General features: G+C 33.7%; 1 protein-coding gene across 2 annotated transcripts in view; it reads right to left on the minus strand.

Annotated features, from left to right (window-relative positions):
• The window catches only part of LOC126881295 (katanin p80 WD40 repeat-containing subunit B1), a 170,269-nt gene that overhangs the window by 29,788 nt on the left and 119,294 nt on the right, over positions 1 to 21,187 (minus strand). The window contains exon 5 of one of the 2 annotated variants that reach the window (XM_050645491.1): positions 10,744 to 11,023. In XM_050645491.1, coding sequence (XP_050501448.1) covers positions 10,744 to 11,023 — 280 coding nt within the window. Of the gene's footprint in view, positions 1 to 10,734; positions 11,024 to 21,187 lie in introns of both variants that reach the window. The other variant, XM_050645490.1, reaches the window with a different exon arrangement.

The raw sequence follows: 21,187 nt of genomic DNA on the forward strand, positions 1-21,187 counted from the left end.
TCTAAAGAAAATCTATGAAAAATTTCAGATGGATGTGTCAAGTAGGTAGTTTTCGAGTTATAATGTCCACCGCCTTTAAAAAAAGCAGTTTCGAGAAAAACGCGTTTGGTTTGACAACTTTTATTTCAATTTGTTTTTTGCCTATCAAATCGTAAAGCGATGCACGCCGGAATATGTTTTTGAATCGCACAGTAATTTACAAAAGAGACGGGTACAGTTGTTGAACGTTTCTCACTACGCTCAAGTTACTGCAAAGCGAGTCAAAGGTGGCCAAGCTGAAAATTTTAAAGAGTATTCTTGAAGTTTATTTATTTATTTATTTATGTACTTTCATTTAAAATAATAAAAAAATCAAAAATTTAAATTTTTTACACCGTACCCCTCCCCCCTAAACAGCATTCGCACGTCATTAAGCACGGGATGCCCCTCAAATATATGTGTATCTATATATTTATTTATTTTTATTTTATCTATGAACCTATTTCTTTCTTCCCTAATATTGTTCTGAAGTTATTTCCTTGTGGCATCTTATGCAATTTACTATTTTATTTGGGAATAAGCCACAATTAATTTGACGTTTCCATTTCCACTTCGGAAATCGTTATCAAAATACAAATCATTAATAAATGAAGCATTTATTTAATTAGTTTAATTTATTAATGTTTTGTATTTTGATAACGATTTCCGAAGTGGAAATGGAAACGTCAAATAAATTTAATTTCAAACTTAAATTGTGGCTTATTCCCAAATAAAATAGTAAATTCTATTTTCACATTTCTATTAGTTACTTAAATATTTGAGGGGAAACTCCGTGCTTAAATAGATGCAAACACGCATCACACGTAATATGCAACACGCGTCATTTAAATCAAAATAAACAAAGTTATAAATTTGAAAAATCTTAGATTCCCTTCATTGTTTTTGTTTTCTTTGAAAGAATTAAATAATATAAAAATATGCACGATGATTTAATCCTATTGAACGAATAATTAACAATATTAGTTATAATTGAAATGACGTTGGCGTTGACTACTTGCAAAATATTTTTGCACAATACCTGCTCATGGATTAAGCAGTGAAAAATAATAACTGATGTTCTGAGAATTGTTCATTGTCGTAATCTTAAAGTTTTCTAAACATTACAATATTTTCTCCTCTTAAATTTGGTGCTCCGTCAGTTGTTACACTTACTAGGTGGTTACAGCGTTAATTTAAAATTTTCCAAACAGTTCCAGACTAAATAAAAAATATCGTTTCCATTTGTTGAAATTTCGTGGATTTCATTCAGGTAGTCGACAAAACTCTGCCGGAAACCCAAATAATTGCCCGCGTTATGTTAAAAATTTGCGAAAAAATCACCCGCTGAGAAAGCGTTAATAGCTGCATTATCTATATTTATTTATTAATATTAGCAATGATTAAAATAAAAATCTTTAAATGAAAATAATTCACTTTTTTCCGCGGGCCGCAAAAAAATGTATAAAGGGCCGCATGCGGCCCGAGGGCGGCACTTTGCCCACCCCTGGTCTATACTGTCAATACATAAATTAACAACCATAGAACAACATCCACTTTTAATGTTGGATATTCTAACATTCTTAACCAAAAAAAAGTTATTACGCATATCGATTATAAAATTGCTGATTACTTTTCGAAAATGACTATCACTCACAAAAAACAATGAAAAATATTGTTTTGCTACAATGCTATTGACTGTAACGGGTTAGTTTTAATTTAACATTTTTAGGGCCCTACATTTTTAGGACCCCGGTAATGTTCGATTGAAAATTCTTTTGAAGAAAATCGGCATCGCCACGCTAAAAACTCCCATAAGGATTCCCTTGCCATATGTTCGTGTACTGTAAAGTCAAGGTGGGACAGACATTAGGAATTATACTGTCCAGCTATGGATACATCGAAAAGGAAGTAAGAGATCAACTACAAAGAGCAAATAGATTAGCAGTATACCCTAATAACATTATATAGCCTAACCGATACATTTAAGTTTGGGATGATATCAAGATTTTCTAAGGCCAGTATAAGATAAATAACGACGTACGCATCAGAAACAAGACAAGACCAGACATAGCCAAAACACAAAGGATGCTGCAAAAAGCAAAAATGAGAATATTCAGAAGAATTTCAAGAAAGATGCCGACAGTCAGTCTCTTGGATACGGAGTGATGAGATCAGAACAAGATGGAATAATGTACACGGTATAAATGAATGGACACTAAACAGAAAAACAGAATAGAAAAAATCGCATCAGTAGAATGGCGGACACAAGAGTTCAGTGGCGGCTGGTCAGGGTCGGCAGTGCCGACCCACACATTTATGGACACATTATAGATTTTTTCAAATATGTAAGTTAATCAGAGTTGATGATATTCGTTTCTGTGAAATAAAAAAAATATCTGTGAGATAATACAGACTAAATTTTATTCATTGTTTTTTAAAAGAATTCGATCGATCCGATACGTTAAGTGATTCCTGTGCGCTGTGCGTAAGAGACTTTTCAAACTAATGATCCTAGCCATACACCCGATTGCGATTGTGTGAATTTAAGGCCCGCTTCGGCAAGCCGTCCCCAGATTGACCATTTGCTTGTACTAAGAAGCTATGGAATATTAGCCGATAGGCAACCAATTATACATTCCCCGTATTTATTTGACTGGCAAGTACGGCAGATAAACAATCTGTCGAGCGGTGATCTGCAAACGGCAACAAGACACGTACCTATAGACCAGGGCGCATCTGTAAAAATATTAGTAACATTAATTTGGACGTTGAGAGGTGACTCATATTTGATTGCAGAAATTGCTTGAAAATAACTCATATAATAATATTTGAGTTATCCTCCCACTCAAAAAGGTCCGGAACATTGTTTAAATAATCAAAATGTCAAAAAATGAAGGAAAAATTCGATTTTTTTCTTCATTTTTTGATTATAACTTTAAGAGTATTCATTTTCGAGAAAAGTTGCACTGACATAAAAGTTGCGTAATTAAATTTCCTACAATATAGGATTAGTTAAAAATTTTAAAGATTGTCACCCTTGTTGCAAAATAGCAATAATTGCGAAATATCATAAAAAACAAGTATTCGCATTTTACGTTTTTCAACCGTTTATGCTACACTTAGGACCTTCATAATTTTACCCAGAAAAACTATATCATATAATAAAACAATACTGTGAATTTCATTAAGGCCATCGGTACATAATTCGCAAATATTTTACGGGTATCCCTACTTTTTCTGTCTTTACACGGCAAATTACGTGTAGTAAAATTTACACTGGTATGGATATGTAAACATTACTACAGTCCATTCATTTTACATATTCCCAACTGTAAACAAACGCACATGGAAGCTAAACAGGGTCGTCCTGAAGTGTATCTTAAAAACCAATACGCTACCTACAATTTGAATTTGCAGACTGACCAGTTTGGACCTGTAAAATGAGAATCCGCCTCGTTTAGGGCAATAAATTACATTTAACAGCCTCTTGACGAATTAGACGGCGAATACTAACACGTGCGTTTGTTTATAGTTGGGAATTTGCTATGTGAATGTGGTGTAGAATATCATTCTACTTGAAAATGTAATCATTAATTTAAAGAGATAGCTTTTGAATGTTTTTGGATAACTGTTTTTTTATAATTGCAAATTATTAATTCAGTTAATAAATGTGATAATTTTTTCACTAACTATGTATTCAGTGATTGTAATAATTTACATGTACAACAAAAACTAATACTCAATCGAGAAAAGAGGAAAAGTGTTTAAGTGATTTTTTAATAATATATTGTTACTATGGAACGCTTACAATTTTGAACATCTTTAACAACAAAATACTTGGATCACAAATCACAGAATATATTATCCTGATGTATTCTCTGCTTGGATCTTCCACAAATAATACACAATAAATAACTTTTTATTAAGGTCACGTCATATCAATATTATTTAATCAACAACTCAAAATATTCCCGAAGCCATGTCAAATATTTAAAATTGTCACTGATTGTCACTGTCTGACTGACAGTATGCTGATAATATTCTATTTGACTGAGTGCGTTGTATGACAAAGATAGATTTGGAAATATTACCACGGACATTGTGTTAATTTTTTTCGAATCCTGAAAAAACCAATAAATATTTTTGAAAAATTTAAACGCAGAATGAAAGACTATATTATTACCGAGGGCCGAAAGTCCCTTAGAATAAATAAAAAGTTTATTTTGAATGAGATATTTTAATTTAAATTTCACACTAAATTTTCTCTTAGTTTTTCACCGCTGAAACTTATTAAAATAAACATTATAGAAGTTCTCAGGGACTTTCGGCCCTTGTCAATAACGCAATCTTTCATTCTGCGTTTAAATTTTTCAAAAATACTTATTAGTTTTCTCAGGATTCGAAAAAAATGAATCCCCATTTGAATAGCATTGCAGCCGAAAATACGTACCCATCCTCTTAAGATCGGTTCAATAGATTTTGCAATCCAGCTTTCGCAAAAAAATTCATTTTTCAAACTGTTGTAGAACTGAAAATAAAGCAGACGGCAAGTTGAATTTATTTTTACGTATAGAAGAATACTGTACCTTTCTTCTATATGTAAAAAAATTCAACTTGCTATCTGCTTAATTGTCAGTACTGCAGCATTTTGAAAAAATTAATTTTTTTGCGAAAGCTGGATTGCAAAATTTATTTTGCAAAATGTATTGAATCGATCTTAAGGTGGTATGACACAATGTTAAAATTTATATAGTTTTTAGGTACAGTTACCGTCACTATTTCAAAACCAATCTTCAACTTAGTGGTATGTACGTGAACTGTAGACTTTCTATTTTAATAGTATCTAGTTAAAATTTAAAAAGAAAGTAGTATATCTTTTATAACTGTACTTAAAGGAGTCCATGTCATAACTTACTTAGTAACTTATTGTAAAAATTCGTTTTGCATAATAATTTTTGAACTTGGGTAGAAAATAACTATCAGAAACGATTAACTATGCCAAAAGCTTTATTTTAAACAAAATTTCATTGTCCGTACTGCCATAATTTTTAAATTAACTGTACCTAAAAGTAAAAATTATTGTTAAAAGCTGCAATCTGGGGATTTTGTTCATATTACAGCAATAAGTTGGCATTTTTCTAGTGATAAATTAGTTCCGCTGTCACTTAATAGATGAGAAGATGAGTTCACGTGTCATTTAGTAGATGGCAGCAGTGATGTATTAAATGGCGACAGATGCGCGTTTGCCGGAGTTTAAGAAAATCTGCAAACAATTGAAAACGAGTTTTGTAACCACGTAAATACGATGAATCACGCGGTTTTGTTTAGAAAAGTGGCCCCACCCCCTCCCAGTACACATTTTGGGCCTTGTTTGACTTTCAATCATGATTGTATAACGTCACGGTGTCTTTACAATACAAATATACATATTTTATGCTTGAAACCGTGATGTTATACAAATGGTTGAAAGTTAAACTAGGCTCAAAATGTCTTAAAGTGTTTACTGGGGGATTATACTAGTTTTGACATAATACATAGATAACCTAAGCTCTAGTATGTTACGTGGGGCGTATCTAAAAATAATTTAAGTTTTAATAAAAAATCAATGGGAAAATCCCAATAGTTGGCTGTATACCATAGTTTAAAAAACCAATACAGAAGTAAAAACTTCGAGATGTATTCTGGTATAAGATGGTATTTTATACCAGAATACATCTCGAAGTTTTTACTTCTGTATTGGTTAATTTAAGTTTTATTCACTTTCTGGCAAATTTAATTTTTATAATAACGCAAATAATACGTTGTTCGGATACAATTAGCTTTTTGTAAAGACGATGACATCGACATTTTTACACACATTACACATGCCAATGGCTATTAGTATTTGTTGAGACATTATCCTAATAAAAAAATTGTAGACAAAACAATATTGTATAATCATTGATTAATTTATGTCAAATATTTCCGTAAGTGAAAAAAAAATATTGAAATTTACTGAAGTAATAATTAGCTAAACCGATATGCAGACGATACAGTTGTGGTTGCTAGCAGTATTGATGAACTTCAGCATCTTATGGACAGGGTACCTACAAAGAGCGAGTGAAAAAAGAGAATTTAACCTTCAACATAAATAAAACAAAAATAGACACCGGTGAGCAAAACTCAAAAACCTGCCAGACAATTGAAAATAAAAAACCAATTCAACACGTAGAATTTTATGTATACTTTGGAACAGTCGTCAACTCGAAATGGGATCAAAAAACCGAAATACGATGTAGAATTGAAAAGACCAGAGCTACATTTAACACGAGAAATATATTCAATCATTGCGACATATCTGTCCCACTAAAAATATGGCTGCTAAAATGCTATGTATTTCCAGTCTTGTTGTATGGAGCAGAGACCTGGACAATAACGGAAACATTATCGAAAAGGCTAGAGGGATTCGAAATGTGGGTGTACCAACGTATCCTCAAAATATTCTGGACGACTCACACCACCAACGAATAGGTATTGCGCCGAATGGGAAAACAAAAAGAAATATCTTTCACAATTAAAAAACGAAAACGTGAACACCTCGGTCATATATTATGAGACATGATAAATATCGTACACTGCAGCTGATAATATAGGGTAAAATAGAGAGTAAACATGGACCCGGAAGAAGAAGACACTCATGGCTTCAAAACTTACGCCAATAGTTTGGACTAACATCGATCGAGTTATAGACACGCTGTAAACAAAATTAAAATTGCTATGATGATAGCCAACTTCCACAACGGACAAGGCACATGAAGAACAAGAAAATGTAAAATTTTCCGAGGAAAAAAACTTCCCGTGTTGACATTCCAACATACAAATCAATGGTGTCACCCTTCAGAGTTCCCAAAGCTTCATATACCTGGGCACAGAGCTAAACAGTCAGCTAGACCACTCAAAAAAATTAGAAGACGCATTTAAATAGCAAGATATGGCTTCATGAACATGCTTAAAATGCTCTGTAACCCCAAGCTATCAGTCACAATAAGATTGAGGACACTAAAGTGTTATGTGTGGTGTCTATTACTATATGGCTGTGAGACCTGGACATTAAAACAGTATGATGTCAACAAACTGAATTCATTCGAAATGTGGATGTACCGCCGAATGCTAAGAATAAGCTGGACCACCAAAACTACAAATGAAGAAGTACTGGAAATAATGAACACACGTCCTCATCTGGTCAATACAATCAAAATTAGAAAGACGTCATATCTAGGACACATAATGCGCCATAGGGAATTTGAGCAGCTTCAGGTAATACTAGAAGGCAAAATCGAAAGTAAAAGGGGCATAGGAAGAAAGAAAAAATCTTGGCTCCGAAACATCAGAGATTGGACTCATACAACAGGGAAGGACGTTAATACATCAAGCCCAGAACAGAGATAAATTTGCCATATTGATCTCCAACCTCAATAGAGAAGGCACTTAGGAGGAGGAGGACAACGCAAGAGACCCTAACGGCCGGTTTCACAAAGTAAACTTGTGGTTAAGAGATAACCAGAGGTTACCCCAAAATATGCGTTTTAGTTTCAGGTCAACGGCGAAGTATGGTTAACTCACAGAATTTTTAACCAGAGGTTGGAGTGTGTTACCCTTATGGGTATACCCAGAAGGGTAACAATTATGAAACTGAAACGCATATTTTGGGGTAATTTTGAGGTTATCTCTTAACCACAAGTTAACTTTACTTTGTGAAACCGGCCGTAAGAGGTAGTTTTCTGTCCCGGTTAAACCCCGATTAGCTAACCAGGACATAAAATACCGGTCCTAAGGCTCAAAGATAGATAGAAAGTAGCTTGTGAAGTGGTTACGATTGATTTGATTTAATATGATAATTAGGGGGTGATTTTCCCGAGGTTTTTGACCAAAAAAAGGGACCAACTATATTTTGAGCATTTCCTTAGTTTTGATGCTACAAACTAAAAAAAAAAAAAAAAAAAAAATAAATATTTTTTAAACACTTTAAAAAAGTTGTAATGAGTTTTCTCCAAAAAAGTGCATCATTTTTTGGTTATTTCACGTTGAAACGTTCACTTTGAAATTTGGCGGATATGAAACTATTTTTTATTAGCTACAACTTTGTTTCAACTGGGTCCATAGAGTTCATAATATATAGACCTGGATCCCGCGTACCTAAAAAAAGTTGATTAATAGCAAGCTGAAAATTTGTTAATAGCTTAACGGTGTCTAGTCGGACAAACTTTGATGTATGGTAACACTGGAACAGGGGAAGTTTTATTTGTGGAACAGCTTAAAAATTTGGAACGTCAGACTACGAAAACGTTCCATGTATTTTGTCGGACAGAACTTCCAATTGATGTGTTAGCATTTCATTAAACTTTCATGTAAAAATCAGACTGGTGTTTATCACCATCTGTGTATTTTAATGAGTGGAACACGAAGAACATGTCAAATGACAGTAATCAAGTCGGTTAGTAATAGCAGTCTGATGTTTGCATGAGAGTCTAATGAAAGGGTAACAAATCAATTGGATGTTCTGTCCGACAAAATACCTGGGACGTTTTCGTAACCCCCTGTTACGAAGTTCCCTTGTTCCAGTGTTCCCTCCCGTACATCAAAGTTTGTCCGACTAGACACCGTTAAGCTATTAACAAATTTTCAGCTTGCTATTAATCAACTTTTTTTTGGAACGCGGGATTCAGGTCTAATACACCATTTTTTTATACTTTTTTAGAAGCTACATATTTTTGTTAAGAATGTTTTTTTCGGATAAAATACTTACCTTTTGAGTTATTTGTAAAAGCCGCCTAAAAACGTGTTTTTTACTCGCAAATAACTCGAATATTAATTTAGTGAAAAAATCCTATAGAACAAAAGTTGCTTAGAATTAGTCAGTTTATCCATTTTCAGACTTATTTTGAACGTATATTTTTTCACCCCCGAGATGGGGTAAAACTCACCCTCAGGGCAAAATCTTACATCGGCACACTATCACTTTTCTTGGTTGACATGTTACCTATGTGTACGCCAAATTTCATGTTAATCCAAGCGATTATTTAAAATTTAGAGCAAAAAGTGTGATTCAATGTATATATTTACTACTTGTATTTCAAACAATTGCAAATTTCTTTATCAGTTTAAAATAAATATTTTTGACCAGGTAAAGAATTAATAATTGTCACAAAATTACAAATCACATTATTACAAATATAATCTAAATACAATAAGTGATAAAATATTTCCAAACGAAACGTTTTGTATCTATTAGCATTGTTTAAAAAAAGATAAAAATTTGTCTAGTTATACAATGCTATCTATTAATAGTAAGAATTTACCATTTCCAGGTAAAGATTTAAACACCCTCATCTATAAATACAATAAAAGTACGATTGAAGGCGAACGGTACCGATCGATCGGTAACGATCATAAGTTCTATTTAGTACTTGGCAATGGCAACAGCGCCGTCGTTAATAGAATTAAAATTTGTCGTTATTAAAATGTTCGAATATAAATACGTGCTGCCATCTACTGAAAGAATTGTTAAACGTTTAGTTCCTATGATCACCAACGATTTTGACTGTGGCGTTTACATACCCCCTTAATGAAATTTACAGTATTGTTTTATTATATCATAAAGGTTTTCTGGTTAAAATATGAAGGTCGTAAGGGTAGCATAAATGGATGAAAAACGTAAAATGCGAATACTTATTTTTTGTTTTTTTTTTCGAAATTATTGCTGTTTTGCAACAAGGATGACACTTCTTAAAATTTTTAACCAATCCTATATTGTAGGAAATTTAATTACGCAACTTTTATGTCAGTGTAACTTTTCTCAGAAGTGAATACTTTGAAAGTTAAAATCAAAAAACGAAGAAAAAAATCGAATTTTTCCTTCATTTTTTGACATTTTGATTATTTAAACAATGTTCCGGACCTTTTTGAGTGGAAGGATAACTCAATTATTATTTCCAAAGAATTTTCAAAATATCTATTAGACATGTTCATTAAAAATTATCCATCATTCTTTAATCAAATAAAATAAGAAAATTGATTAACAGTTTTATATGGTGATCTAAATATTTTCGGAAGGTGGAATAAGTTGCAAAATATGTTTAACTTTATATACTGCAATTCGTTAGGTATAACAAACTGTTCCTGAAATTAATAAATTATTGTGCTCAAATGCGGGCAAATTCTGCCTCAAATGAACGGGATTTCTCTTGTCTCAAAAGAGTCAAAACGTATTGTCGAAACACCATGAAACAAGAGAGAATGTCAAACTTGTCTCAAATGTCAATAAAAAAAAACTTTTAAAACCTCTCCAAAACAATAATAAATTTTACAATGACGTTATAACCCATTTTGCTACTTCGAAACAACATAGACTAGAGTTAATTTATAAACAGGTTTAGGTTCTAAATTTATAGGAAAAAACAAAAAAAAACAAAAAAAAAAAATAAAAAAAAACAAAAACCAAAAATCTTGTATGAAATTGAAGCCTTTTAATTAGATGGCATACCTATCTGAGGAGACAAAACCTTGCCGACCCTGTCCCTAAAGCCACGAGCCGCCACTGCAAGCGTTGTTAAAATAGCAAAGGACAAATCACCAAGTGGTAGAGATGCAGTGACAATCTTGCAAAGAAGCATAAATATGCGTAGATGTTACTACAGATACATAAGTGTATATAGATAAGTTCAAAAATGAACTTACTTGATCTACCTCTAAATATTTCGTTATAGTCCTTCACATTCGTAATATCAGCGGTTGATTCTTCTTCTGGGTCAGTTCCAGACGTGCTTTCTTCTATTGTTTTCACATCTAACATTCTCGATTTCAAACTTGGTGGTCTTTCAGCTTTTGAAAAACTTTTCCTAATGTTTTGGTTCGGCGTAAAAGGTCCAGTTTGTGAATCTAACACCGATGAAGAACTGAAAGGTTTGCATTTCTTAAGATCTACTACGTATACCTGGACATTGGTGAGATGGAAGGAGGCACCAATCTACAAAAGAAAAGTTTATTATTACGACTTCCAGTAACATCTTGTGTTTATTTAAATTTAAATATCACGTGTCAGAATAACACAGTAATTACAAATAATAATTATTGTTTAGTGCATACCTTAAGCTTCGATATAACATAATAATACCTCTAATAAATAAATATATAATTATTTCTGAAGTCTCATTGTTATTAACTAATATTTACAAGAGGAAAGTAATAGACCAGTATGTTGTATCGTAAATTAAATTTTATAAATTGCGCATTACGTATTAAAAACTAATAGACATTGGAAATGGTTATATTCAGTTAAAGGGGGTATTACATGAAAAATATTCAGAATTACTTATAAGCCCGTATAGACGACAACGATTTAACGGAGCGATGTGACTATGCAGTTCGTTGGTGTCGATTTATCGAACATGTGGAGGCAAATAGACACAGATTTTTGGTTAAAACAAATACTATAGACTGTAATACATACAACTCTTGACATTTCCCATTAATTTTGAGGAAGCAAAAAAAAGCGCCATCTAGCGGTATGAGTAGGATAACCAGAGCAATCTAACCTTACATTTATAAAATTGCTTGATTATTGTTTTTGTATAAGTTTTTGGACTATTTTTATTTTAATTTAATTTAGCAAAAATAGCTCGCTATTCAAAAATTTATAAAATTAAATTTGATTGTTTACGTCAAATTTTACGTTGTCAAAACGTAGTTCAACTCAAGCCGACAGTGGCGTTAGTGGCAACGTGCTTCCAGATTTCTGTGGGAGTTGGATGTATTACAGTCAATAGTATTTGGTTAAAATTAAAAATTTTGGTTAAAAATCTGCGTCGATTTGCGTCCACACGTTCGATAAATCGACACCAACGAACTGCATAGTCACATCACTACGTTAAATCGTTGTCGTGTATACGGGCTATTAGGTAATCTAAAAATCGTGAAATATGCAGGTTGATCTGTTTGGAAAAAACAAAATTACCTCAATGTTTAAATATCATTTCTTGCTAACACTTGTCTTTTTTACTTTATTTGTAATTTTTTTTATAATACTCTTAAGAGGAAACAGTAGCGATCAACAGGTAGCAAAAACGCGTTCCAAGATTGCGGCTGTAATTTTGAATATTTTTTCGAGATATTTGGCACACGTATTCGTAATATAATAAAGAATGGCGGTACAGAGCCCAATTTGAAAAATATAAATTACTCTGTAATTGCGGCTCTGTAGATTGCGGCTGTAATTTTGAATATTTTTTCGAGATATTTGGCACACGTATTCGTAATATAATAAAGAATGGCGGTACAGAGCCCAATTTGAAAAATATAAATTACTCTGTAATTAAATACTATATTAAAAAAACGAGCCTGTACCGACATTAAGAAGAACAAAAAAATACACTTTCTTCAAATAAACTTTTTTATCCAATGCCTAGATTTAGTGTCATTTTGGAACTATGTACTAAAATTTTTTATTTCATTAGTAGTTCCAAAATGACACAAAATCTAGGCATCGAATAAAAAAGTTTATTTGAAGAAAGTGTATTTTTTTGTTCTTCTTAATGGCGGTACAGGCTCGTTTTTTTAATATTCTATTTAACTACAGAGTAATTTCCACATATTAATATATTTTTCAAATTGGGCTCTGTACCGCCATTCTTTATTATATTACGAATACGTGTGCCAAATATCTCGAAAAAATATTAAAAAATTACAGCCGCAATCTTGGAACGCGTTTTCGCTACCTGTTGATCGCTACTGTTTCCTCTTAAGAGTTTCTCTCAGAACATAATACAGGAGCATAAAAAAATTTAAAAATAGGCAGTTTTAAACAATTAGATAACAATAGAGGTTGGTTTAAATATTTTAAATGAGGTATGACTCGATACCTAAGAATTCAGAAAGCCTAAAATAATTTTTTAGGGTGCCCTTTCCTGAGTCTGAAACAAAACTGATACCACTAGACACATGGCAGCTGGACTGGATAACAAGATTTATGATTCTAGTGAAAACTGACGCAAAGCAATGAAGTGGTAAACCAGGATAATATGAAATAGGCAATAAACTCATTTGGGCCATTTAAAACACCAGGACTGGATGGGACCTAAAGCAATGATTGCTAATAAGAGTGACTTTTATAACCAAATCCGGCAAAATCGGACACGAAAAAGCGAAGTCCCTGTGGCCGATAAGTTTGATGCCCTTCGTATTGAAGATTCTAGAAAAAATTATAGATACAGTTGAGTCCCTGAATCTTTACCCGTGCGTTATCATTTAAAGATACGAAATAAGTCGATGATAAGTGGGAAATTGAAATTTACTAAACGCAACAGCAAGTCACTTACTGTCACTTGCTGTTGCGTTTAGTAAATTTCAATTTCCGAGTTATCATCGACTTATTTCGTATGCTTTAAATGATGACGCACGGGTAAAGATTCAGGGACTCAACTGTAGGTATTTTACGGATGCTGGATTGGTTGAAAGTTCGATATATTAAGGGCACTATACGAATCGAGCAGGTCTCCACAGAAACAACACTGCATAATCTGGTACAGAGGATGGAGTACGTTCTGGAAAACCTAGAGGTGATGTTAAGTGTATTTCTCTATATAGGGGAAGCATTCGACAATACCTCCTATGAAGCAATGACAGGGCCATTTCGTCTAAAAGGAACAGACGAAACAAGTTGCAAATGGATAGACTACATGCTGAGCCGTGTGATACACAACAATTATGATACACGCGTGCGTTATCATTTAAAGATACGAAATAAGTCGATGATAAGTGGGAAATTGAAATTTACTAAACGCAACAGCAAGTCACTTACTGTCACTTGCTGTTGCGTTTAGTAAATTTCAATTTCCGAGTTATCATCGACTTATTTCGTATGCTTTAAATGATGACGCACGGGTAAAGATTCAGGGACTCAACTGTAGGTATTTTACGGATGCTGGATTGGTTGAAAGTTCGATATATTAAGGGCACTATACGAATCGAGCAGGTCTCCACAGAAACAACACTGCATAATCTGGTACAGAGGATGGAGTACGTTCTGGAAAACCTAGAGGTGATGTTAAGTGTATTTCTCTATATAGGGGAAGCATTCGACAATACCTCCTATGAAGCAATGACAGGGCCATTTCGTCTAAAAGGAACAGACGAAACAAGTTGCAAATGGATAGACTACATGCTGAGCCGTGTGATACACAACAATTATGATACACGCGACGTTGCCGGGAGATATACTGTCAGCTGTCCGAAGGAGGGGGGGGGGGTTATCTCCTCTCTTGTGTAATCTGGTCATTGATGAACTTATAGCTAGACTCATTCATAGAACTTACAGCTAGATGACCTAGTCATCTAAGCCCATGGCAATTTTAATGGCTCAGTCACAGATAGAATGCAACAGGCTCTGACTGTAGTTACAGAATGGACTTCAAATTTAGGACGCCCTCAGAAGTCCAAAATCATGAAATTTACCAAAAGGAGGGATTTAGAGGGATTGGGTCCTCTAAGAGCCTAAATTATAGACATTTAAACCTGATGAGTGAAGTAAAGTATCCTGGGGTAATATTTGGAATCCGCAGATAAATCGAACAACCAAGGGAGCGATAACTACGTTAATGATAACCACACAAACTCATTGAAAAAATGTGGGGTTTAAAACCAGACATGCTATATTGGATTTATAACATATTGGTAAACCCACAATTACAAATGCATCAGTGGTATGGTGCCCAAAGGTGAAACAAAAAAGCGCCATTCTCAAACTAAGCAAGGTGCACAAACTTACTTGCCTGGGAATCACAGAGTCTATGAGGGACACAGCGATGGAAACTATGGAGGCACTACTGGATTTCCCTCCTTTACATATAATTATAAGAAGGAATACGAAGCGAGCACGAGGATGGGATATTATAGACTGCGAGAAAAACTGAGCAACGTACCGATTAGATCAGGATCTAGTAATACAATAAATGAAACTAGGGATGCCCAATGGATGATAATTGCTGGCCATACGGCACCCTGATACAGGCCTGAAGTAGCTTTTTACGTAGACATTTGCTCACGAGACGGATGGGACAGCATAGAAACATATTCACTATTAGGTTTTCGCATAATATGAAGAAAGAATAAAATAGAACAGTTTGTAAGGCAGGCCCGCACATCAAAAAAAACATGAAACGTGAAACATATATATGCTAATTGATGAAACAAAAATAAAATTTGTATAGTCGGCAATGGATAGTGACGTGGTCGTTGCTGTCGCGCCGCGCCGCTCTTTAATTGCTTTTTAATATCAAAGAAACGTGAAACATGAAACAAATAAATTGTGAAGAACGAAACCGTTTCATGTTATATAGTCTTAGTGTAGGAAACAAAGGTTAAACTTCGCAAATAAGTCCGGTTTTATTTTTTTCTAGTATATCAAGTGGTGCTTTTAATGAGACTAACGTTTTCTTAAAAGACTTCGCCCCGGAATACTCATTTTCATCCCTTTAAAGGGGGAGTTTGTGGTTTTTGCGAAACGTAGCCCTTCCTGTACGTTATTGCAAAAAATTCCTTAATAGAAATATGAAGAGGACTATATTTCCTACAATTTATTCCGCGACAGCATATACTTATCACACACCGTTTAGCGGAAGTGGCGCCCCAAAGTTTTTAAAAAGGATGTTTAAAAAAATATTTTTCCCTAACCGTAATGGGAATCATGTCTATTAAGCTAGAAAGACCATTTCATAAGGGAGCCATGAAACACACCCCATATTTTTTTGCTATTTTATTGCTAATTTATTACGCAAATTAAAAATTTATTGCTTCATCCCCTTCAGAGAAACAGGTGGCCATTCCAGCTTAATATTAAGCTAGAAAGGCCAACATTCATATATCCGGAACGAAAGTAGATAGAGAGTTGCTTCCGGTGGCCTATTTTATTGCTAATTAATTGCTAATTTATTACGCAAAACAAAAATTTATTGCTTCATCCCCTTCATAGAAACAGGTGGCCATTCCAGCTTAATATTAAGCTAGAAAGGCCAACATTCATATATCCGGAACGAAAGTAGATAGAGAGTTGCTTCCAGTGGCCTATTTTATTGCTAATTAATTGCTGAAAGATTGAATTTACAAGAATTTACAAACTCACCCCCTTCAACCCCTACCGATATCATCATTCCCCGGAATCCACAAAAAGTGAAAATAACCAGTTTAAAAAGCTAAAACCAAGTACGTATTTTTTGCTTATTCATTGCTACAGGTCTAAGCCAAAAATGAATTTTCTGCTTCCTCCCCTAACGAGCCAAAATTGCTACTGCGGTTTAATACTTAAGGCAACAATACTCAACACTCCTATTTCAGGAAAGAAAGCAGATAGAGGGTCGTTTCTGGCGGCATATTTAATTTTTAATAATTGCTGAAAGATGGGGTATACCAGAATTTACAAACTCACCCCCTTCAACCCCTACCGTTATCATCGTTCCACGGATTTCACAAAGAGTGAAAATAATCAGTTTAAAAACTTAAAACCAAGTGGGAATTTTTTTCTAATTAACAGCTGCAGGTCTACGCCAAAAACCAATTTTTTGCTTCATCCCCTAACGAGAAACAATGGCTACTGCGGTTTGATCCTTATGCTACAATACCCAACACTCCTATTTCAGGAACGAAGACAGATAGAGGGTCGTTTTCAGCGGCATATTTTATTGCTAATTAATTTCTGAAATATATGGTATACAACAATTTGCAAACACACCCCCTCCAACCCCAACCGTTGTTCTCATTCCCCGGATTTCACAGAAAGTCAAAATTACTAGTTTAAAAACCTATGACCAAGTGGGTATTTTTTTCCTAAGAAACTGCTGCAGCAGGTCTACACCAAAAACGATTTTATTGCTTCATCCCCTAACGAGCAACAATGGCTAATGCGGTTGAATACTACAACACTCAATTCTCCTGTTTCAGTAACGAAAACAGATAGAGCGTCGCTTCTGGCGGCCTATTTTATTATTAATTAATTGCTTATTTATTACTAAAGACCGGATTATATGTTCCTGTTTTGACTGAAATATGTGCATATATATGTCTGAAATATGAGTAAAATATGTTGAAAATATTCCCTAAAAGTTTAAAATATGTTCCAAATATGTGGAATATGTGAAAAACATTTTAAAGTAACAAGAAAATATGCATTACAAAATGTATAAAAGTTTTATTAAATAACGGTAAGTACATATATTGACAAAATTAACCTAAATATACGAATGTATACCTATCTAGTACCTATTACTATTACACGTTTCTACATTTTATTCCTTCTTATAAAAACAATTCACAATCAAATGTTTTTAAATATTTTCAATAGTAAAATTATGTCGCCTATCCGTTAGTAGTAATTTGTATGTTGAAAATCTTTGTTCAACATCAACTGATGTGATTGGTGCAAATTTTATAACGTTAACAATCTCCGCATTTAAATTGGTATTGACATCAAAATCGCCCCAAAAATTATTTTTTTTTGCTTCCTGTAATAATAATTTTAAATCACTATTTTTCTGTAAAGTTTCAATCCATTTTTTATTTATTGACTGTCCAATTTTTCCAGAAACTTCTTCAGCGTTTTCCTTAAATTTCTGAATTAAATTAAGGGACTCTTTTAGTGGAAACGATTCAGTTTCATGATTGAGGATGGTTTTATAAATAAATTCATAATTCGATTTAATAAAACAAAGCTCATTGTGCAGTGATCTGTTTTCTAAAATTTATTTGCATTTTAAAATCGCACCAATATTTGTTTCTTCAAAACATAAAATTAGTTCTTTTATATGGAGAAAATGTTCCGCATAAAAACAGGCAGCTTTTAAATATGTTCCCCAACTTGTGATTATAGGCTCCGGTGGCAAAGGAGTATTTGGTAATTTTTCTTTATATATCTGAATCCTTAAAGACGATTTTAAAAATATTTTCTTCACTTTGCTAATTAAACTATTAAATGTAGGAAATGAATTTCGAACGCCACTCTGTCTAAACCATGCGACAAAAACCCGTCACATGAATTAAATTGGGATATAAAACTTTTAGTTGTTGGCCAGATTTGACCATGTATGACGCAGCATCGGAAACCATAAGCAAGATTTTGTTAGCTGGAACAATGTCGGGAAGGAAAAAGTTCATGAATGCATTATTTATAAACCTAACCATTGTTACATGGTTAACTGTGTCAAGCTGTTTACAGCGAAAAATATGTCAAAATATGCCAAAATATGTTAAAAATATGCCAAAATATGTTAAAAATATGCCAAAATATGTCAAACGGTCGAAAATATGTTCAAACAATCAAAATATGTTAAAAAACCGAAAATATTCTAAATATGTAAAATTAAATTAGTGTCAAACGCCTTTAATTATCATAATTCGTCCACATCCTGAAGCGTTTGATTGTATCTTTGATGGTTATCGATATGCAAAAAACATATAATCCGGTCTTTATTTATTACGCAAATTACAAATTTATAGCTTCAACCCCTTCAGAGAAACAGGTGACTATTCTAGCTTAATATTAAGCTAGAAGAGCCAACCTTCATATTTCTGGAAAGAAAGTAGATAGAGAGTAGCTTTCGGCGGTATATTTTATTGCTAATTAATTGCTGAAAGATTGGGTATACCAGAATTTACAAACTCATCCCCTCCAACCCCTACCATTATCATCGCTCAACGGATTTCACAGAAAGTGAAAATTACCTGTTTAAAAATCTAAGACCAAGTGGGTATTTTTTTCCTAAGCAACTGCTGCACGTCTACGCCAAAAACGATTGTATTGCTTCATCCCCTAACGAGCAACAATGGCTACTACGGTTGAATACTTAAACTACAACACTCAATTCTCCTGTTTCAGTAACGAAAGCAGATAGAGCGTCGCTTCCGGCGGCCTATTTTATTGCTAATTAATTGCTTGTTTATTACGCAAATTACAAATTTATAGCTTCAACCCCTTCGGAGAAACAGGTGGCTATTCTAGCTTAATATGAAGCTAGAAGAGCCAACATTCATATTTCTGGAACAAAGGTAGATAGAGGGTAGCTTCCAGCGGCATATTTTTTTGCTAATTAATTGCTGAAAGATTGGATATGCAAGAATTTACAAACTCACCCCTTCAACCCCCACCGTTATCATCATTCCTCGGAATCCACAAAAAGGGAAAATAACCAGTTTAAAGACCTAAAACCAAGTGGGTATTTTTTGCTTATTAATTGTTAGAGGTCTACGCGAAAAAGGAATTGTTTGCTTCATCCCCGTTACGACCAACAATGGCTACTGCGGTTTAATACTTAAGCTACAATACCCAACACTAATATTTCAGGAACGAAAGAAGATAAAGAGTCGCTTGCGGCGCTATATTTTATTGCCAATTAATTACTGAAAGGTGGGGTATAGAAGCATTTACAGACACTCCCTCTCCAACCCCTACTGTTATTTTCATCCCCTTAATTTCACAAAATGTGGAAATACCCAGTTTAGAGATTTAAATCAAGTGTGCATTTTTTTTGCTAATTAATTGCTGCAGGTCTACGCCAAAAATGGATTTTTTGCTTCATCCCCTTACGAGCAAGGATGGCTACTGCAGTTTTATAATAAACCCACAGTACCCAACACTCATATTTCATTTATAATTTTCTTAAATGCTCATTAAGAATATCTGTACAGTTCAATATTGATTTGTAGAGTTATGTATACTTTAGAGTCTATGTTAAATTGTCGATATCCATTATCACATATCTGTAGCACGTGACCCAATGCGCAGATTTTGTATATCGTTTTTTAATAACTAAATGGTAATATTATCAGATTATGTAAAATCTGTACATTTAAAATAAAGTATGCAACGTCCTTAAAAAACGAATATACTAAGACAGTTGACCATAATTTTTGCATTTATGCGTGCTAATAATAAGCTGCGAAAGAATTTAAGCATAGGTACCAAAAAATTAAAGCAAGTGTTGTTTATTTAATTTTAATTTATTTTATCTTTAATGTACATTAATAATCTGAGCGCTATTTTTTTTGTTTCTTTAACGAAAAATGATTTTTCTAGTAAATCATCGAAGCCCATCCAAGATGTGTTTCCTCTTCGATAGGTATAGGTTATGTAGTGAACACCTCGAATTTCATTAAAATCAGACAAACTGGTGCCTCCTACACCAGTGTATCCGATAGCACCCATTAATACTAGCTGGTGATTGTCGTCGTGAAGTATCTTTAAATTTTTATGGAGTGTCTTTAATGGTATGGTTTTAATATCTTCATGTTCATTACAGACTTGAAAAACCAAAACATCCCCTGCAATGAATGTAAATTAATTAACTTTTGTTTTTTATAAAATACCTGTAGAGAATTTGGAATGAAATTCAGCACAAAAAAGACAAAAAGGGTGGTCATTAGCAAGCACCTAAACAGAAGTGTGAAGGTCAATGTCGACAAAACATTGACCTTCACACTGTGACAAAACAAAGATCGGGAAGGAGTGAAGGAGTAACAAGAATAACGTGCCTTGGAAGAAACCTTGATGAAACTTTGTACCACTCACTGGAAGTAAGAACACATCTGGAAAAGGAACGTACAGTGTTTTACGAAATGCAAAAAGTTCTATGCAACCTCCAGCTGGATATCTCATTGAGAACTAGAATACATAAGTGCTATGTTTTCTACATCTTCCTCTATGGGGTTGAAGCCTGGACAATGACAGAAGTAACACAAAAAAAATCCAAGCATTCGAACTTCGGTGCTACTGTAAAATGCCCAGAATATCCTACATGAGCCATACGACAAATGCGGAAGTCTTTCGGAGGGTGAACAAGGAAACAGAGCTTATGCTTATAAGAAAAAAACGGAAAATACAATTTTTTTTTATCGTAAGAAATCAAAAGTATGAACTGCTCCAACTTAACGAAAATAATCGAAAGCAAAATCAATAGCAAAAGGGTACCAGGAAGAAGACGCAACTCTTGGCTTAAAAACCTACGACAATGGACGAATATGACCTCCACAGAACTATTCAGGATGGCTGCAAATAAGATTAAATGGGAAAATGTAATGGTCAACGTCCTTAAGGATAAGGCACCGTAAGGAGAAGATAAAATATATGAGTAATTCCACATAAATTCTCTAT

This window comes from Diabrotica virgifera, chromosome 3, assembly GCF_917563875.1.
Source record: "Diabrotica virgifera virgifera chromosome 3, PGI_DIABVI_V3a".
Classification (NCBI taxonomy): Eukaryota; Metazoa; Arthropoda; class Insecta; order Coleoptera; family Chrysomelidae; genus Diabrotica; species Diabrotica virgifera.